The sequence below is a fragment of the Merops nubicus genome, unplaced genomic scaffold, assembly GCF_000691845.1.
Source record: "Merops nubicus isolate BGI_N331 unplaced genomic scaffold, ASM69184v1 scaffold20290, whole genome shotgun sequence".
Classification (NCBI taxonomy): Eukaryota; Metazoa; Chordata; class Aves; order Coraciiformes; family Meropidae; genus Merops; species Merops nubicus.
Window position 1 is genome coordinate 49,955 of NW_008582801.1, and position 16,819 is coordinate 66,773.

General features: G+C 41.4%; 1 protein-coding gene across 1 annotated transcript in view; it reads left to right on the forward strand.

Moving 5' to 3' along the window:
- The window catches only part of SEMA5B (sema domain, seven thrombospondin repeats (type 1 and type 1-like), transmembrane domain (TM) and short cytoplasmic domain, (semaphorin) 5B), a gene marked incomplete at both ends in the record, with an annotated part of 83,135 nt that overhangs the window by 38,660 nt on the left and 27,656 nt on the right, over positions 1-16,819 (forward strand). Inside the window, 3 exons of the mRNA XM_008938762.1 lie at positions 9,334-9,432; positions 10,153-10,366; positions 12,907-13,192. Coding sequence (XP_008937010.1) covers positions 9,334-9,432; positions 10,153-10,366; positions 12,907-13,192 — 599 coding nt within the window. The remainder of the gene's footprint in view (positions 1-9,333; positions 9,433-10,152; positions 10,367-12,906; positions 13,193-16,819) is intronic.

Below are 16,819 nucleotides of genomic sequence, written 5' to 3' on the forward strand. Positions count from 1 at the left end.
CATCATGTGAAGTCCACACAGGGAGAGTCTGACACCAGCTTGAGCTTGTAAATTTGCAGCAGTTTAGATCTACCACCACAAATGTATAAGCACCACCAAGCAAGCCATTTCAAAGACCCCCTGTCCAAGTTATTAGACTTGCTCTGCATGAAATTTAAAGGTGATTTCACTGCTGGAGAGGACACAATTTGTGACACATCAAGGAGCAGAGTGGTGGCAAGTCAAGAGTAACGTCTTGCAGTGGGGTCTGACACTGGTCAGGCTGGCTTAGTCTAGATACTCAGCAGTGAGCCGCTGGCATTCATCCATGTGGGTTTCAACACTTGTTTGCAGTTGAAGTTTATCTTTTTATAATTCCCTTGAACATGAGAATTGAACCTGCTAGCACACTGCAGTCTGTTCAGATGGAATATCACAGAGCTGCTTTGGAGGCAGGTGCAGGCTGCTAAATGGCAGTTTAATGTGAGGATTTCTTGAACCAATGCGTGGTGTCCCAGCAGTTCAGAGTTTGCAGACATTTCTGATCCAAACACAGGTCCTTTCTGCCTCTCTTCTGAGAAGCTAAAACAAAACCATCTGTCTAAAAGCAGGAGATGGTTTGATTTTTTTAAGGGTAATACTGGTACTGTTAAAAAATCTTCAGGCCTCAACTGAAAGGGTGTCCCATTGTCCTCTATAGTACACTGCAAAGAGTCCTCCGTCTAAACCAAAAGAGTTTAAGGTAAGAGAGGATAAGCATGATCTTTGCTTAGACATGGACAGTCAAGCAGAGAGTGATTGTGTGTCTGGCCCGAAGTGCTGGAATTCTGTCAAGTTCCAGTTCAGTGCTTTAAACACAGTATTATATGATCTTCCCTTAACCACATTCATTTTATATAATAAACTTTATGTGATTACTGTATTAACTTTTATATACACAAAAAAAGCTAGCTTGAATTTTGCCAGATAGGGAACAATTTGCTTCATGTAGCTGTGGAGGAGTTTGAGTATCCTAGGACATATGTTAGTGTTTCGTGGAGGATCTGTTAATGCAGGAAAACACCATGCAGGCAAAATCGGTTGGGCTGGGTGAACACCAAACATGGCCAGCAATGAGAAGAAGAACCTGATAGAATTTGGGCAGAATTAAAAAACTCCAAAACCCAAGACATGAAGATATTTAAAATTTGTAGTCTTTGTTCCTTTGTTCTTCCATGGTAAAATTTGTGAGATTTAAATTGTATTCTATTGTACATGAAGAATTGAATTTATAACCCCGAATTATTTTGTCAGCCCCTGGATAAAGCTATGCATTTGACCGAACAAGTTCTAGAATAATTTCAATTTATCTTTTTTAGTGTCATGCCCAAAGAAAGCAATGATCAGACTATGTTTGCTGCTGATGCCTCCTCAAACTGCAGGGTTTGCCAATAATTTCATGAGAATAGTGCTCTGAACAGCTGAGTTTATGCCGATTGTTATCCAGAGCTTGAAATTGTTCAGTGGGCACAGTGGCCAAGGGTGTGAAATTCTGAGAAACATTGATAAAAAGATCATTATACACTTATTGACAGAATTAACGGCAAACAGAGGTCTTGACTAAGTCTGACAAGATGATGTGAAGCTACAAAGGCAGAAGGATTCTGCAGTAGCCAAATAAACTTAGTTCCCCGAAGTCTGTATCTACTCTAACCTGTGTCCATGGCTGAGCCCCTCTTGGGGTGAGCCTGCACGTTCATTGTTTGTTACACTGCAGAGAAATGGCTCAGTGCTAGCTCCAAAAATACCATTTAGTCTAGCTGGTGAGGTGCTCTACTCCAGCTACGAAGTCCAGCTCTGACCCAACATCTCTGCCCTTGGCTGGGTAGGAGCAGCAAGTGAGGGCAGCACTTATGTGAACATTCCTGATTCTGCTGTGCAATGGTGGTACAAGATGCAGAGCTCTGTCTACCTCAGCTCTGCTTTATCAAAACGTGACTAATGGCACTTTTCTACCTAGCACAGATGATTTGATGATAAGCATGTTATGGATTGTTAGGTACTTAGATATGTGGTGATAGAGGCTAGAAATAAGGAGGACTTTTGACTCTCACATTAATTCACAGTGTAGTTTGTGTAAGTTATGTGACTGGTCCATTTTCCTTTCCTGTATGTGTTTTTGGATAAGGTTTTCAAAGCCACCTACTGTATTAAAATGCCTTTTTTTCCCCCTTCATTCTTATGCCTTTTGAGTATCTAAATCAGATTCTTCCTACTGCTAAGAAAATACCTTCCTAAAGCGTTTAGAGCTTTACCATAAGGGAAGTAAGAAATGCAAGAATAAAAGCCACAAAATGCATATCACAGAAGTATAATTAATATGGCATGATGGTTACTCTACATTTAAGTATATATTGGCAAGGAAAAAGGAGATGAGAAATCTGGGTCCCAGACTTAAGGTTAGAAGATACAGTTTCTGACATCTTCTGTAGCTCTGGTCACAAATTTCACCTGCTTATTCTTAAACTGAGCTCAGTAACTTGTGTTTGGCTGCTGCACCATTTTGAGGAAGGCAAAAAGTTTTGAACTGAAGGCCTGAAGCTGATGGGCTGACTGTGCTTTGCTGGTTTACTTTGACAGTAGACCACCTTCCCTGTTATCAATGTGGACTTCATTTCCTCTTTGGATCTGGCATCAGTTTTGAGTGGCTGCATCTCATTTTGTCCTTCTGTGCTAGATTAAAGAGCCCTTTAGTTACCAGTATTTATTTTTTACAAAGAGATTTGTATGCTCTTGTCAAATTAGTAGTTAGGCTTTTTTACAAAGTAAAAATCTGGGTTCTCCAATGCATTTTATTTTTCGGGTTCTGCATCCTAGGATATATCATTATACATATAATGAAGCATTTGCCTCACTGGTAATAACTATTTTCATAATCTTTGGGTTATCCACAAACATTTGTTAAGAAAAACGTTGATACTGGGCTAGTACCACCTCTCCCCCCCCCCCCCTCTGGAGCCCTGCTAGAATAGCAAGTTTATGAATGATTTCACTCTGAGGACTTTTTCCAGATCAGTAATTTATCAGATTTTAATCCATTAATGTATAAGTTCTTGAACCAGATTTTAAAATTAACTCTCCGCAATATATCATGCGGTATTAAAACAAACACCTCAGAAAAGTCTCTTTCATTTAGGTTATTTTTACCAACCAAGACTTGTGATTTCCTCAAAGAATTGTACATGCTTTACTTGCCTTGCCATGTCTCTAGAGATCCATGCTGGACTCCATGAGTAATCATTCCTATTTTTGCAGCATTTATGAAATGTGTCATGATCAGCACCTTAAAATTGTCCCCTGGAAAACATCCACCTTACTCAGAGACAATGCAGAGAACAAAGTCAGTGTTATGCTGCCTTTCTTTCTGTCTTCCAAATGAAATTGCCCAAGGGTTATGTAGTTAAAATGAGTGATGGATAGTGCAGAAGGGAAAGGGGTGTATTTAATTTCATTAGGAGTTGCTCAGCTTCTAGTTTGTAATTGGTTTTTCTCTTCATAACATTTCACATCCACCACATCTAAAGAATTTTGCCTGACATGGAAAGTTGTGGTTTTTCTAAACATAAGCACTTCAGTCTTTCTCCTGTCTAAGCACAGAATTATTTGTTAACTTTCCAAAAGCAGCATACCATAATTTCAAAATGTGAAAGGGAACCATTTGTGAAAATGCCAGTGACAATTGCAGCTCTTACATGCTGTCCTAAGAGCTTTCTGTAGCCAGGAGAAATATGACACACTAATAATACTTCTGGAGCAAGAAAGAACCAAGAGAAATGTCTGACAGGCAAGCAGTTCCCTGTTATCCCACCATATTGCCAGTATCGTTTCTTCCTTTTCTTGTATGGTGTCCTGTTGCTGGGGTGTCTTACAATTCATACAAGGTTACAGGGAAATCCTAGCCCAAAACTTCAGCTCAGCTAAGTGGGTTTGGTGCAGAAATTGCTGAACCAATGGAGGACCCAGCTGTTTCAGGCCTCAAAGTGGCTCTGTGTCACTCAGAGGATGTGCCCTTCGGTTAGCTAGTGGAGCTGGAGCTCCACACCATGCATGAAAAATAGGCATCCAGGTAGAACAGGCCCCATATAAACCCCCAGGCAAATTGAAATAACTGGGAGGCAGTCAGATATTTTTTTCCCCCTTTGTAGCTGTTCCTAGAGATCTAAACCTACATTCCTAGTACTTCTGCTAAGCTATCAATGCAAAATCAGCCCCTAAATTTGATTTGAAGTCCAGTAAGGAAAACTTGGCTGGCAAAATCATCAGCAATTCTCTTTGCTAGCTGTTGGACTCAAAGGAGAAAGACAGCTTGGTCAGGGCATTGGCTTAAACTCATTAATAGAACTGTTTGTCCAGAGAAATAATGTAGATATCTGAAAGCGTGTTAATAACAGTGCTCAAGAACATGTTAGGTCTTGATTATTTTTTAACAAATTGGGTTGCACTGCAATAGATAAATTAAAAGTTTGCTGCACTCTGAAATGTTGTTGAAGGGGTGACGTGGAGTTCTGCTGGCTGATTCTCTGAACTCCATGTAGTGCTCCAGGAGTATGTTTCTTTGCTGAGGAGAGCAGACCATCTGAAGCAGCTGTTTTTCTCATACAGCGTGGAACTGTGTTTTCACTCTAGGATTAAAATGTATCAGTATGTGATGAAATAATGTTAGCTTAAAAAAGAAAAGAATTAAAAAGATCTCTGACAACAGGGCTTGAATGGATTATTCAGAGTAAAAGGCCAATTAATGTAATGCCTATATATGGTTATGCTTTCCCTATATATAGTTACGCTTTCAAAAAAAAATACATCTGTACAATGAGATTAAGGGCTTAGAACATTTCAGAGCTCCAGTATTCAGAAATGACAGAAGAAACGACTCAGGAAGCACCTCCAGCTGGTTTATGCACAGCATCCTGGAAAAAGTCTTTTTGAATTTTACCTCAAACTAAAGCTGGCAGGAGTTCAGCCTTTCCATTTGCTGATCTGTCCACATGTATGAAGGAAGCAACCAGGTACCACTCTTGATTCTCGGGTTTGAAATGTGCTTTCAAAGCAGCTTGAAGTCTCTATGAGCTACAAAGAGGCCTGGTCCTGGCCACAGTCGTGGACATTACGGCATTCACAGCCAGACACATTTAATTCTAAAAACCAAAAATGAATTAATTAGGATGAGCTTAACCTAAGGGTGTTGGGAGGGAGGAGCTTTAGTGAAGTTTATTCTTTTAGTGACAGTGAGACCCTGTGCTCTGTAGGGTTAAGCATTAAAAGTCACATACTCTTCCTTTCTAGGAAAACAAAGGTCTTTAGACTGGAGAAAAGGGCTATCTGCTCGATTTAAGGCCTTATCTCAAAAAAGGGACCAGTACCAGATAATTTTGAGGAAAGAGCAAGAACCCAAAAGTAGGTAACATGCAATTCATAGGAAAATTGGAGATAGGCTTAATGCTCTGGGAGTGAGCCACAGGGTTTTATCAGCTCTGCCATATATTTAATAATAATCCCAACTAATATAACTGGGTAATTCTCATTAACCATATAAATATTGAGTCTTCCCCCTTTATTTAAATCCTTAATCTCTTGATCCAAATAATATTTTCTGGTGATGCGATTTGCAGACTGTTCATACACAGATTTAACTGTCTGCTCCATAATGTGAAAGCAGAATCCAAATATTGTCTTGTCTGGACAGAGCTGGGTTCAAGCTTGCCAGATTTTCTGATTGTTTGAATTTTGCCTCCTGCACACCTAGAGTTTTCCAGCTACATGGAAGAAACTGCATTAAATAGCTCCTATTTTCTCTAGGGGTTTGTGAGATCATTTTACTAACCAGTTGCCTCAGCTACGATTTGTTACAGAGAGCAACGTGTTGGATGACTTTTTGAGGCAAATCCAGGCTGGTTTAAAGAACAGAGAGAGGAGGCTGTCCCTTGCCAGTTACATTGAGAGTAGGGTAGAAAGAGGATCTAATGTAAATCTGACTGACAGTGTCTTGAGAAAAATCCTGCAAACCGGAGCATTTAAGTGACTGAGTTTCTTCTTTGTGTTTGGTATAGGCTGGTATGAATGGCAGTGGGTACAGCAATAAGAAATACAAGACTAGCACATTATTCCTCTTCAGGCCAGGCAGGTTAGAGAGGTGTGCTCTGGCAGCTAGACCTTTGTTGCTGTCCTTCAGGATCTCCTCTGACTCAGCCTGTCACCATGGCAAGTCCTTTAGCGCCTGCGTGTTCTGATTCACCCAGCTGAGAGAATGGGGCAGATACTGTTTATCTGTTTCAGAACATTACTTTAAGCTGTATAAATTTATTTGAGACTGGTGTATGAAGGGTACATATTATTGTTGCTCTTCCTCCAGGAGCATGGAGCACTGTTACCAGCATAAATAAGGCAGGTCCAGGGAAAACACCGACTCAGTTAATTTGTAGGAACTGCTACAGTTGCCTATGGCTCCCACCTAGGAGGATGTTACTTAAGTGAAGTAGAAAATATCCACTAGACACCCCCGTTTCTGGCTCTTACAGCCAATGAAATAATTAGTGGGCTTGGTGCATTCAGTTCCCTCAAAAGTATCAGCTGTCAAATGTTTCGAGTCTAACACCTCACCCAGACTGACTGTACTCTTCTGCTCTTTGCTGCTGCAGTTGAGAATGGGCTGGAAGTCACAGATTACATATTCTGGTGCTCGTTCAGACAGCAGCAGATATATTTGCTCAGTATGGTTTCTCCTCTGTTTCAGTAAATAGCTTCTGCTTTGGACTGAATGGGTACAAGTAAAACTGTGCCTAATTAGGCTAAAATAACACAACATTTACCAGCTTTTGGCATCCTTATCAAGCCAGGCTACTGCACCTTGGAGTACAGTATGCAACAGATGCATCACTGCCAGTGGACTCCAGAAGACCAACCAGCACATGACCTCTCAGAGAAATGGTTTTTTTATGTGTTGTCTTTTTACCTGGGAAAATCTGTATAGAAATTGAAGTTTGTCCGTCTGTAATGTAGTTCTGTGCAGAGAAGAGAATTCTTCCTAGGCAGAAAAGGGTCCAGCAACATAAATAATAATAGCTGGTTTAGGTCAGAAGTTATGCTCTGACTCTGTACAAAGCAAAGTGGAAGCTGAGGGGGAGCAGATGGGTACTCTCTTATTGTGGGAAATTTGGGGGGAGAGCTACTTTCTGCTTTAGATGCCAAATCAATTGTATTCTGAAAACAAAACCCTTTTGGGAGGAGAGCCCATAGCTTTTTTTTATAGTATCCCTTCAATATTTTATAATACTTTGCAGCTAAATTCATAGTGGTCATAATATTATTTAGGATTGAATAACTGTGCTCTGCAGAGAGAGGAATTACTTAACCCACTCATGCAGTACAGACACCTGGAAGACAAGGAATAACTATCAGGGCTTACAGTACCACAGAACAATGATGGGAGAGGGCAGAGAGGCTGGCAAGCCCATTGTTAAAGGAAGTGATGAGACTTCTATTCTCAACACACAGCAGGTGGGACAGTGCTTCTCCAGGTCCTATTTGACAGAATGATGCACAGTCACCATGACTGATCTGCTTCTGAAATAACAAGTGCTAAATCGACCTGGCTATATATCTGAACTCTCATTTTTGGGTGCCAGGCATTATGTATCTGCTACCTGATGTCCCTGCTGAGACTCAAGACTGGCAGCACCCGCTCTGTGGGCCTCTGTAGCCTCTGCCTGGGGTGGCTGAGTGCTCCTGGGCTGTCTCCGAGTGCAGTCTCTGCGATCTTCTCCATTCAAAAGCAAGCCCTACGTGTCATACCCATGCAGTTCCTTGTATGTAGAAAATGCTGGTGGGTTTCTGCTAAATTCCATTCCTCAACAAGTTGATTTCTGTACAGCAAATGAAAGGAGAGAGCACATAATCCAGCTAAGCAAGTTCCTTCCTTTCCAGATGATAGGGAGTGTTTCTACACTGCTGGATCTTGCAAATGAAGTCTTCAGGGAAATGATCAGCCATGTGGAGCATTGTGAGACAGGGAAGCTTGCAGAGTGATTGCTGCTTACAGAAGAAGAGGTGTCTGCAGCTGTAGACTCAGTTTAATGGCAAATTATGATCTATTGGAAGGAGGAAAACAAAGCAGCTAGGATAACCCAGCTAAGGTTGTTATTTTTAAACAAGTTTCTTTTTCTGTTTACAGTGGAATATAATAGACTTCCTTCACTTGGAGCACTGTGGGTGCCAGTCATTAGCCATTGCTCATATGCTTTCCTCTGAGATGGCCACAGAGCCCAGGGCAGGCAGGCTGGTGTCAGGCTCACTGTACATCTCTCCGTGGGGCTGTCTGGATGAACCTTGGGGCAGATGGCTCTTGAGGCTCTTGCACTGCCTATGGGACTTGCCTACTAGACTCACACCTCCCTCTCCCTGAATGTAATGTTAGAAAGTCCCTTCCTGATACAGCCCCTTCCTCCCCTTCTCCTTAACTCCCTGGAGATGCTCACTTAGCCTGAGCTGCAGTCCACAGGTCTCTGGATACAAGGCTGTGGGGAGACAGAGAGATTGTGGCACTCTCCAACAACATGGAGGAGATTGTCTGAAAAAAGCCAACGGCAGCCTTGTGCTTCCACACCTACCCCAGCGTGGGATGGCAGGAGCTCCACAGCTTTTTGGGGACTGGCACATGGAGGGAATTGCCTGTTTGTACCAGCAAGTGGTCATGCAGCTGAGAAGAGGGGATTTGCTATTTTTCACTGGCCTGGCATGAAAGAGAAACTTCTTCTACCATGGAAAATCCTGAGCACGCAATCCTTCTGTGGGGCAGGAAGTAACAGGCTGTTCAAGCACAAGATCCTCCTGACCAGCCTGGTCTCTTAAAGAGAAGTTCCTGCTGTTTTCCTGCTGGCAGTGGTGTGAACTACAGTGCAGATGGACCCACTGTCCTTCACTGGAGTTTGTGTCTGCATAATATTTTCAAAGCTCCAACACCACCGGGAAAAATGGGTCGCAAGTATCATCAGGAAAAGAGGGAGGATTCCAGTCTCAGCAGAACACAAAAGGAGACACTTGTGTAGCAAGTACAGTCAGCCTGATGGATAACATCCTGTCCAGGGACTGTGGAGGGCTTTGATTAGAGAAATAACCAGAAAGTTGGGCTTGCTCACTTAGATCACTAGCTCTTTTCAGCTGTGCACCGCTTGATGCAACAAAGCTCAGTCCAAGTTAGAGCTAAAGAAGGTGTATTCCAGCTGCTATACTGGTAATCTTTTTTTTTTTTTTTTTAATGTAATAAATAACCCCACAGTCTCCTTCTCAAAAATCCTTTGTCTCTGTCTTGTGTCCCTGTAGGAAGAGTGCCAGAACTATGTCCGAGTGCTGACTGTTTATGGCAAGAAGGTTTTTACCTGTGGCACCAATGCCTTTTCACCGGTGTGTTCCAGTCGACAGGTCTGTTTTGCCTCTTTTACAGTAATGAAGAGGGTTGGATATGTGCCCTGGAGGAGGCCAGTTATTTAGGAGAGCATCATGGCTGCAGAAAATATGTTCCAAATGTAGCTAATCTGAAATTATTTTGGTTTTCTTCTTTGAGCCCCTTTGGGCTGCTCCAGGGCAGTGGATATATCTGCAGGTGGAGTGCAAAAATCTCATATTATGGATGAGCTGGACCTGGGCAAAGTTACTTGAATGTTTCCATAAAATAAATGGCAAAACCTCCTTTGGCTTCAAGGGAGGCAGGAGCAGGTCCAGAGCAACATTTATTTTTGTATTTTTTAATGCCAGTATGCATTGAGGAGGTGTCTGTGGGAGATTAGAAACCCATGCTAGCAGCAGGAGCACCTGATTACACCGAGTGGGCTGGGGCCAGGGAACTGCCTTTCTTACAAAGCAATAGGATCAGTGAGGCTCAGACACGACTTCTTGTGCTGGCAAACTGTGGAGGTAAAGATCAATTGACAGTCATAGCTGGCATTACATTCTTATTACGTTGGCAAATGATGGATGTAAGGATCAATTTACAGTCACTGCTGACATTATATTCTTATAGCTTCCTGGTTTTTTTTTAAGTCAGGGTTTTGCTCATAGGTACTTGTGGACAAACTGAATTCTCTATACCAGTAAGAAAGCCAGATGCTCTTTAAATTCTCTCCTGTCTCCTTTTAAATACAGGTAGGAAATCTTAGCAAGATCATTGACAGAATTAATGGAGTGGCTCGGTGCCCGTACGACCCTCGGCATAACTCAACAGCTGTGATTACATCACGAGGAGAACTCTATGCTGCAACTGTCATTGATTTCTCTGGACGGGATCCTGCTATTTACCGCAGCCTTGGAAATGTTCCCCCACTCAGGACAGCACAATACAACTCCAAATGGCTCAACGGTAAAGTCATGTGGGTCATATCTGAGCAAGAGGTGTACTAAAGTCAGCTTGTGTATCTCCCTCTGTTTTCATTTTGAGATCCAGAGTTATGATGGGGAAGGGCTTCTGGTGCAGTAGCTGATGCAGCTTAGAAGACATTTAAAAATAGCCTGGAAGTATTTCAAAGAAGTTGCTTTAAAATATAGAAAGTGGGTCTTACAGGCTACTTAACATGTATCCGGGTCTCTGTTGCGTGAGATGACCAAATACATCATTTTTACAAGAAAACCATTCAAAGATTTGAAGATCAAAACCAACTTAAAACATCATATTGTGGACCCAGTCCAGCACAGTGTTAAGCACCCTCTACTTCCACTGACTCAACTTAAGACGGTTGGTTTCAGTGCCAAAGGAGTCTGAAAATGAGAAATTTCACAGCACGTCATGTTCCATGTGAACCCATGCTGTTGTGGATTTATAGCTATTAAAAGCATCTGTTACCCTAGTGTGATAATACCCTGCATCAAGCAAACTATAGAATTTCAACCAGTAATTCCTGCACTGAACCACACCTTGTGACTGGGGTAAAGCACGTCTTGTCTGGGCAGACTACAGTGATGGAGACCTCAATATTCTACCTCTCTCCTTTGACCCAGGTAAGCTGACAAGATACTCAGAATCTCTTTACTAGGTTTCAGGACCTTTCAATCAATGATATGAGAATGAGACTGTGCACTCTCTAGAGCTTAATGAAACTGAAATAGGCTTCTGCAGACATATTGAAGTTGCTACGGAGATCTGGAGTTTTGGGAGAAGGATGTCATCAGGCCAGACTGTGAGTTAGGATCAAGAAGCAGCATAACCCATATACACTCAGTAAAGATATGTGCCTCTTGTCTGCACATGAGTCAAGAATTCAGAAGGAAGCCACATTGGAACAGGGGAGTTTAAGCAAAGACAAACAGAATTTTGAGTTTCTATTCTGTGATTGGGAAAAACTAACATGACTCTTGGATTTATAACCCTGCCTGGCACTGGTGACATTGGAGTAATTTCATCTTGTTCTGGCCACTTTTCAAGAAGAAACAGAAAACTTGAAGATGATTCAGAGAAGAGCCATGGGGTGATATGAGGCTTGGAAAGCTACCTCACAGTGAGAGACTTAAGGAGCTCAATTTATTTATCTTTCTGAAAAGGAGATAAAAATTATTTTGTTCATGATATGGAAGTACTTACATCAAGAGAAGACTTCTAGCAGGATAAAGTTCTTTAGCAGACAAATCATGACAAGAGCCTGTGACTGGAAGCTGCAATCAAACAATATCAAATGGAAGAAGTAGTACAGGTTGCAGCTGGGGCAGTCTTTCGTCATTTGAACAAGTCACTGAGAAAAGTGATGGATGTAAAGCATGTGACATTGTCCAGAAAGATCAGATCTCCTTCGAAAGATGTGGTTTCATTCACCTGTTAGTTACAGGCTCTGAAGGCGGAATTGCAGGGTTCAATTCTCTGGTCCATGTTAGACAGAAGGTCAGATTGGTGATCACAACAGTGCCTTTAAGGTTCCCTCTTTGAAGGAACAAGTTGGATGGCAGATGCTCTGCAATGCCCTCCTGTCTGTACCATTGTCTGCCTCCCAAACCTGCTTTGCAGCAGCAGCAGCTGCCTTCCTCTCCCTGTACCATGACTTCTCCTTTCACTCCGGGCTGCAGCATTAAAGGAATTCTGTACTTTCCTGTTTTCTTCTTCCTTTGAGAATTAGTCAGAAATGAATATTGTAAAAGCACCCTATAAAACAAACTGGTTTTTGTTTTTGGTTTTTTTTTTGTTCAGTCAAATATTACTCATTAGCCAATCTTTTCGCCAAAGAAACTGTTGGTATAAATGACCATACACTTTAAAGCTTTGTTTGATACCCAGTTAAAATATTCACTATGAAACAGATTACAGGTTCCTTTCAATTCTTGTGGAAATAATAACAATAATTCTAGGAAAAAAAAGAAATAAGGATATCTTGTTTCAATACTGTCAGTCTGTGGCACAGTTTTGTTTTAGGGACATAAGATAATCTTTCGTGCCTAGAAATTGGAAAGGCTTTGTGATAAAAGCCAGATGTGATTGCTCTGGGAGGGTATGTTCAATGTTTCAGTGCAAGAGTGTGGGGAATCTGGTGGATGCACGCAGCATATTTAACACATCATAAGATGCACTTCAGAAGTGAATAGGTGAAGGAACCCAATGGGAGGGCTTTATGCTGTAAAATGAGTATAGGTACAGAGAATAGTCATGCATATGCAATCACAGAAATCAGTAGCAGCTTTGCTAATAAAATGGGGAAGCAATGGGATCTTTCTGAGATAAAAAAATGGAACTAGAGCTGTGTCCCTACATACCATTATTCCCACCTGCTGTTTTTATGTCCTCTGCTGACTCCAGACTCCCTCTGGCCCCAGCTCTGGCAGCCTCTGCAAAGGGAGCTGGCGGCGCAACACATCGAGCAAGTCAGTGAGCACGGATTGATTTCTGACCTGTATAAATCTCTTCAAATGTTTGTTTTTCAGAGCCTAACTTTATTGCTGCCTACGACATTGGTTTGTTCACCTACTTCTTCTTCCGCGAGAACGCGGTAGAGCACGACTGCGGGAAAACCGTGTACTCGCGGGTGGCCAGGGTGTGCAAGAATGACATCGGGGGGCGGTTCTTGCTGGAGGACACATGGACAACTTTCATGAAGGCCAGGCTGAACTGCTCCCGTGCTGGAGAAATCCCTTTCTATTATAATGAATTGCAAAGCACCTTCTACCTTCCTGAGCAAGATCTGATCTATGGTGTCTTCACTACTAATGTGTAAGTTGCACTGGTTCTACTGCCCTTCTTCTATCGTAAGCAGTCTGAGACTGAGAGTATCCTGAATTCTTACACAGTCTGAGAAATCGTTTTTGAGAGGTCCTTTCAGAAGGATCTTTTGAATGAATAGGAGAGAGTAGATACGTCTGTGTTATCCATCATGGCAGCATAACCTTTAGGACAATGTTTTTAATCCATGGTTTATAGATTCCTAGAGTCCATAAAAGGTGACTCTGCAGTTCTAGGGTAACTTAATTTGATATAAACCTGTGCTATGGCAGACTTCTGACTTTTTTTTTTAGTGTCAATGTTACTTGTGTAGTTCAGATTGCTGGCCTAAAAATGACCCAACAGAAGAACATAATTAATTTTCATCCAGGTGAACTAGCCTGGACAATCTGACACTATTGTGTGAGCACTGGGGCTGGTCCATGAGGTGGACAAGTACATACACTAGGGAGAGAAGGACTGGAAGGGAGTGAGGCAGGGGGGATCACAGCAGCCTAGACTGAAATCAACATCAACTGCTGTTGAACAACGATTTATAGAAGCAATATCATGCAAGCCACACAGCATTTGACATTCCCAAGCAGGACTGTACCTCCACTACACACTGTTTCAGATCCGCAAATGAAAAGCAGCATTGGGAGTCTCAGGGAAAGGCATGATTTCTGAAACTTTATAATCACCTCTTCTTGGCTTGATATTGAAAAAAACCTGTAATTGGAATGATTTAGTGTAGCTGTGAAAGCAGAAAGGAGAAGAGGAGTTAATTAAAAAATATATTAAAAATCTCATAATGTACATTTTTAAGTCAGGAAAACTCAAATAACTTTTCCTCTGAAGCCCAAGGCTAAGATGAGATGTTTCAAGCTATAACCAGTCTGCGTGGTATTGAGTTTCAATAATACATGTTCTCTGGGGGAGTGTTATCCTGATGTGTAAACTAGAGAATGAAAATCTAAGTTAGTTACTCGACACGACAAATACTCAAAGTGCCTTCCTCATGCTGGGTGGCCAACTTCTTTGGGTTTTTTTGTGTGCTATATGTTACTGTTCAGTATGAATAAGGATCTGTTCCCAAGAAGTCCACAGCAAACCAAAGAAGTGAAGCCCACCTGAACTACAGGCCTTCCTATTGTAATGTATCATGTGCTGGTGTGACAGGGCTTGAACTTCAGCCCTTGAAATCACACAGCATCAGCCCCAACTTCTTAAGCTAAAGCACTGTTGGGAATTTCACTATGAGAGTCAACAGAGCCCAAGTGTTCTTCCCTCTATGTAAATGCCAAGAAGGAGGTAAGTGTTTGGACACCCTCATCCATCTTCCATGTTATGTTTCTGCACTATCATTGCCAACATCAGCCAAAAGTGAGCCAGTGGAGAAACAACTAGAAAAAACAAACATTATTGAGCACTGCACCTTGACTGTGGACTTTGGGGAAAAATCTGTCCTGGGATTAAAAGGAGCATTGAGTTGTTCTCTAAAAACATTTAGAGGATGTCAGCCAAACTTCCTGAACATTAAAAGGAAACCTGGCTACTGCTTTGAGCATTTGAGATTACAGGGTTTTTTTCAGTCACAGACAACTTCTCTGCCCATAGTGATAAAGTTTTATCTATCAATTTATCCATTTGTCCATTCAGCCAGCCAAGAACAGAAGTTGGAAATGAGAAAATTATGAATAACTTTGTTCTATTTATCAGATTGGTATAGTTTTTGGACTATAAGGAGGGAGACATAGGCTAGCTCTCATTAGAACAGTTCTCTTCTGTGTGTCTGTCTCCCAGGCTTAATGTGAGACATGATGAGTGTTTCCCTTCTCCTTTGGGTTGCACTTAAGTCACTCTTCATACATTACAGGTGTACGTTCTCTTGTATCTTCTGAGGACAATATAATATGTAGCATTGGTGTAATTGAAGAAATGAGTTATTGATAATAGCTGAAGTTAGATCAAGTAGCGTTTTGGGTCTACAATATGCTGTTCTTTTGAGAGTTCAAAGAGAAAATGTTCCAATTTGTCATCCGACTAGAGAAATAATGGTAATTATTCTTTTAACTTCCACTGGGACTCATATCATGCTGCATGAGCTCTGCATACCAAAGAGGGTTGATGTATGCTCCAGACTGAATTTATTTATAATAGAATACCAATATATCACAAGACTGTGATTTTTTTGTTTAAAGTTATTTTTATTTTAAAATGTATTTAGGGTCATCTTATAACAAAGTGGTGTTAGTGGTTGTGGTATCACACACATATGGAGTTACTGCTCCATGTTATGTTATACCCAGCTGAACCAATGGGAAAGAGAGCTTTTTGGGAAATCTGATGATGAAATAGTTAATATGTATTAATTAATTTTTTTCTGGGAGGTAATGGAGACAATGTTAAAACCTCCTTGAATTTAACTTATTCTCTAAATGATCTAGTTCATCCCAGGGAGTAGGAATAAAGGAGGTTGCACTTTACAGCAGGACAGCACAGGGTCCAGCTGCACAAGCTGATGTCACTGGCTTGAGACTGAGATCAAACTTTTCATAGGAAGGGATGGGAAATATGCCAGGACACAGATGGAAAGAAAAATGGGCCACAGATTTCATGGAAAACCTCTTTCCTTTCTCCTCTCTGGCAAAGGGAAAGCATTAAACTGTGGAGTCCTTAGTAGGGCCCTAAAAATATATTCTCTTTTTTTTTTTTTTAAAAAAAAGTATTTTTGTTAGAGTAGCGGAGTTTTATTCTTTCTTTTCCTTTTTCATTTTCTTTCTCATTCTCTTTTTTTTCCATGTGTGCCTCGAGGCATTTACTTGTCATCCATCATTAGCTTTGTCTTAAGAGCTGCTGTCTGGGAGCATGCACTGCATCAGTGGTGTTCAGACAAAAGTGGAGGAAGGTTTGCCCAGCGTTGCTTTGACATGTTCAAAGTGAGCTACTCCATCACTCCAGGCAGGGAAGGTGCAAGGGCAAGAGCAGAGAATGGAAAGGCAAAGCAGGAAGTTCTTCCTGATATTGAATTGCTTGGAAGAAATCTGCAGTGAAAGAGTCTCTTCTTCTGCTTTCCAGCCTGGGATCATGGAGCAAAGCTGCTTTTTTTATTTTTTTATTTTTTTTGTGCGAGAGAGTGTAATTATTGGTTTAGTAAAAAAATGTGTTCTTTTCAGAGAATTCAAATTGCTTTAATTAGCAGAAAGATGCATACAGCAGGGCTTGAGTTATTTAAAAGGCACTGTGACGACTCAGTCTCTTATGCTAGCCCTATTTTTAGTATTATTCTCATATCTTGTTCTGTAAACATTATTGTTTCCTTTCTTTTTTTTTTTTTTTTTTTTTTTTTTTTTGGGAAAAAAAAAAAAAAAGCTGGGGCAAGGGGAGAGCTGGGAACAGGTTTGAATTTCACGTTACCATTTAGCAAACATCCCTCTCGGGCCAGCTTCCCTGAGGCATCCTTACTATCTGGGAAGTGCCCTCCAGCCCTCTAGAGGCAAAAGGAGCTGAGCCTGCTCAGGACCTTGCAGAAGTGGGTCCTTCATGACTGAAATGGGACTGCAAAGCCTGACTGATATGTGTGTTAAGTCTGGCTGGGCAGCAGAGCATCTCTAAACCAAACTCTTTTCCAAAGAGTCC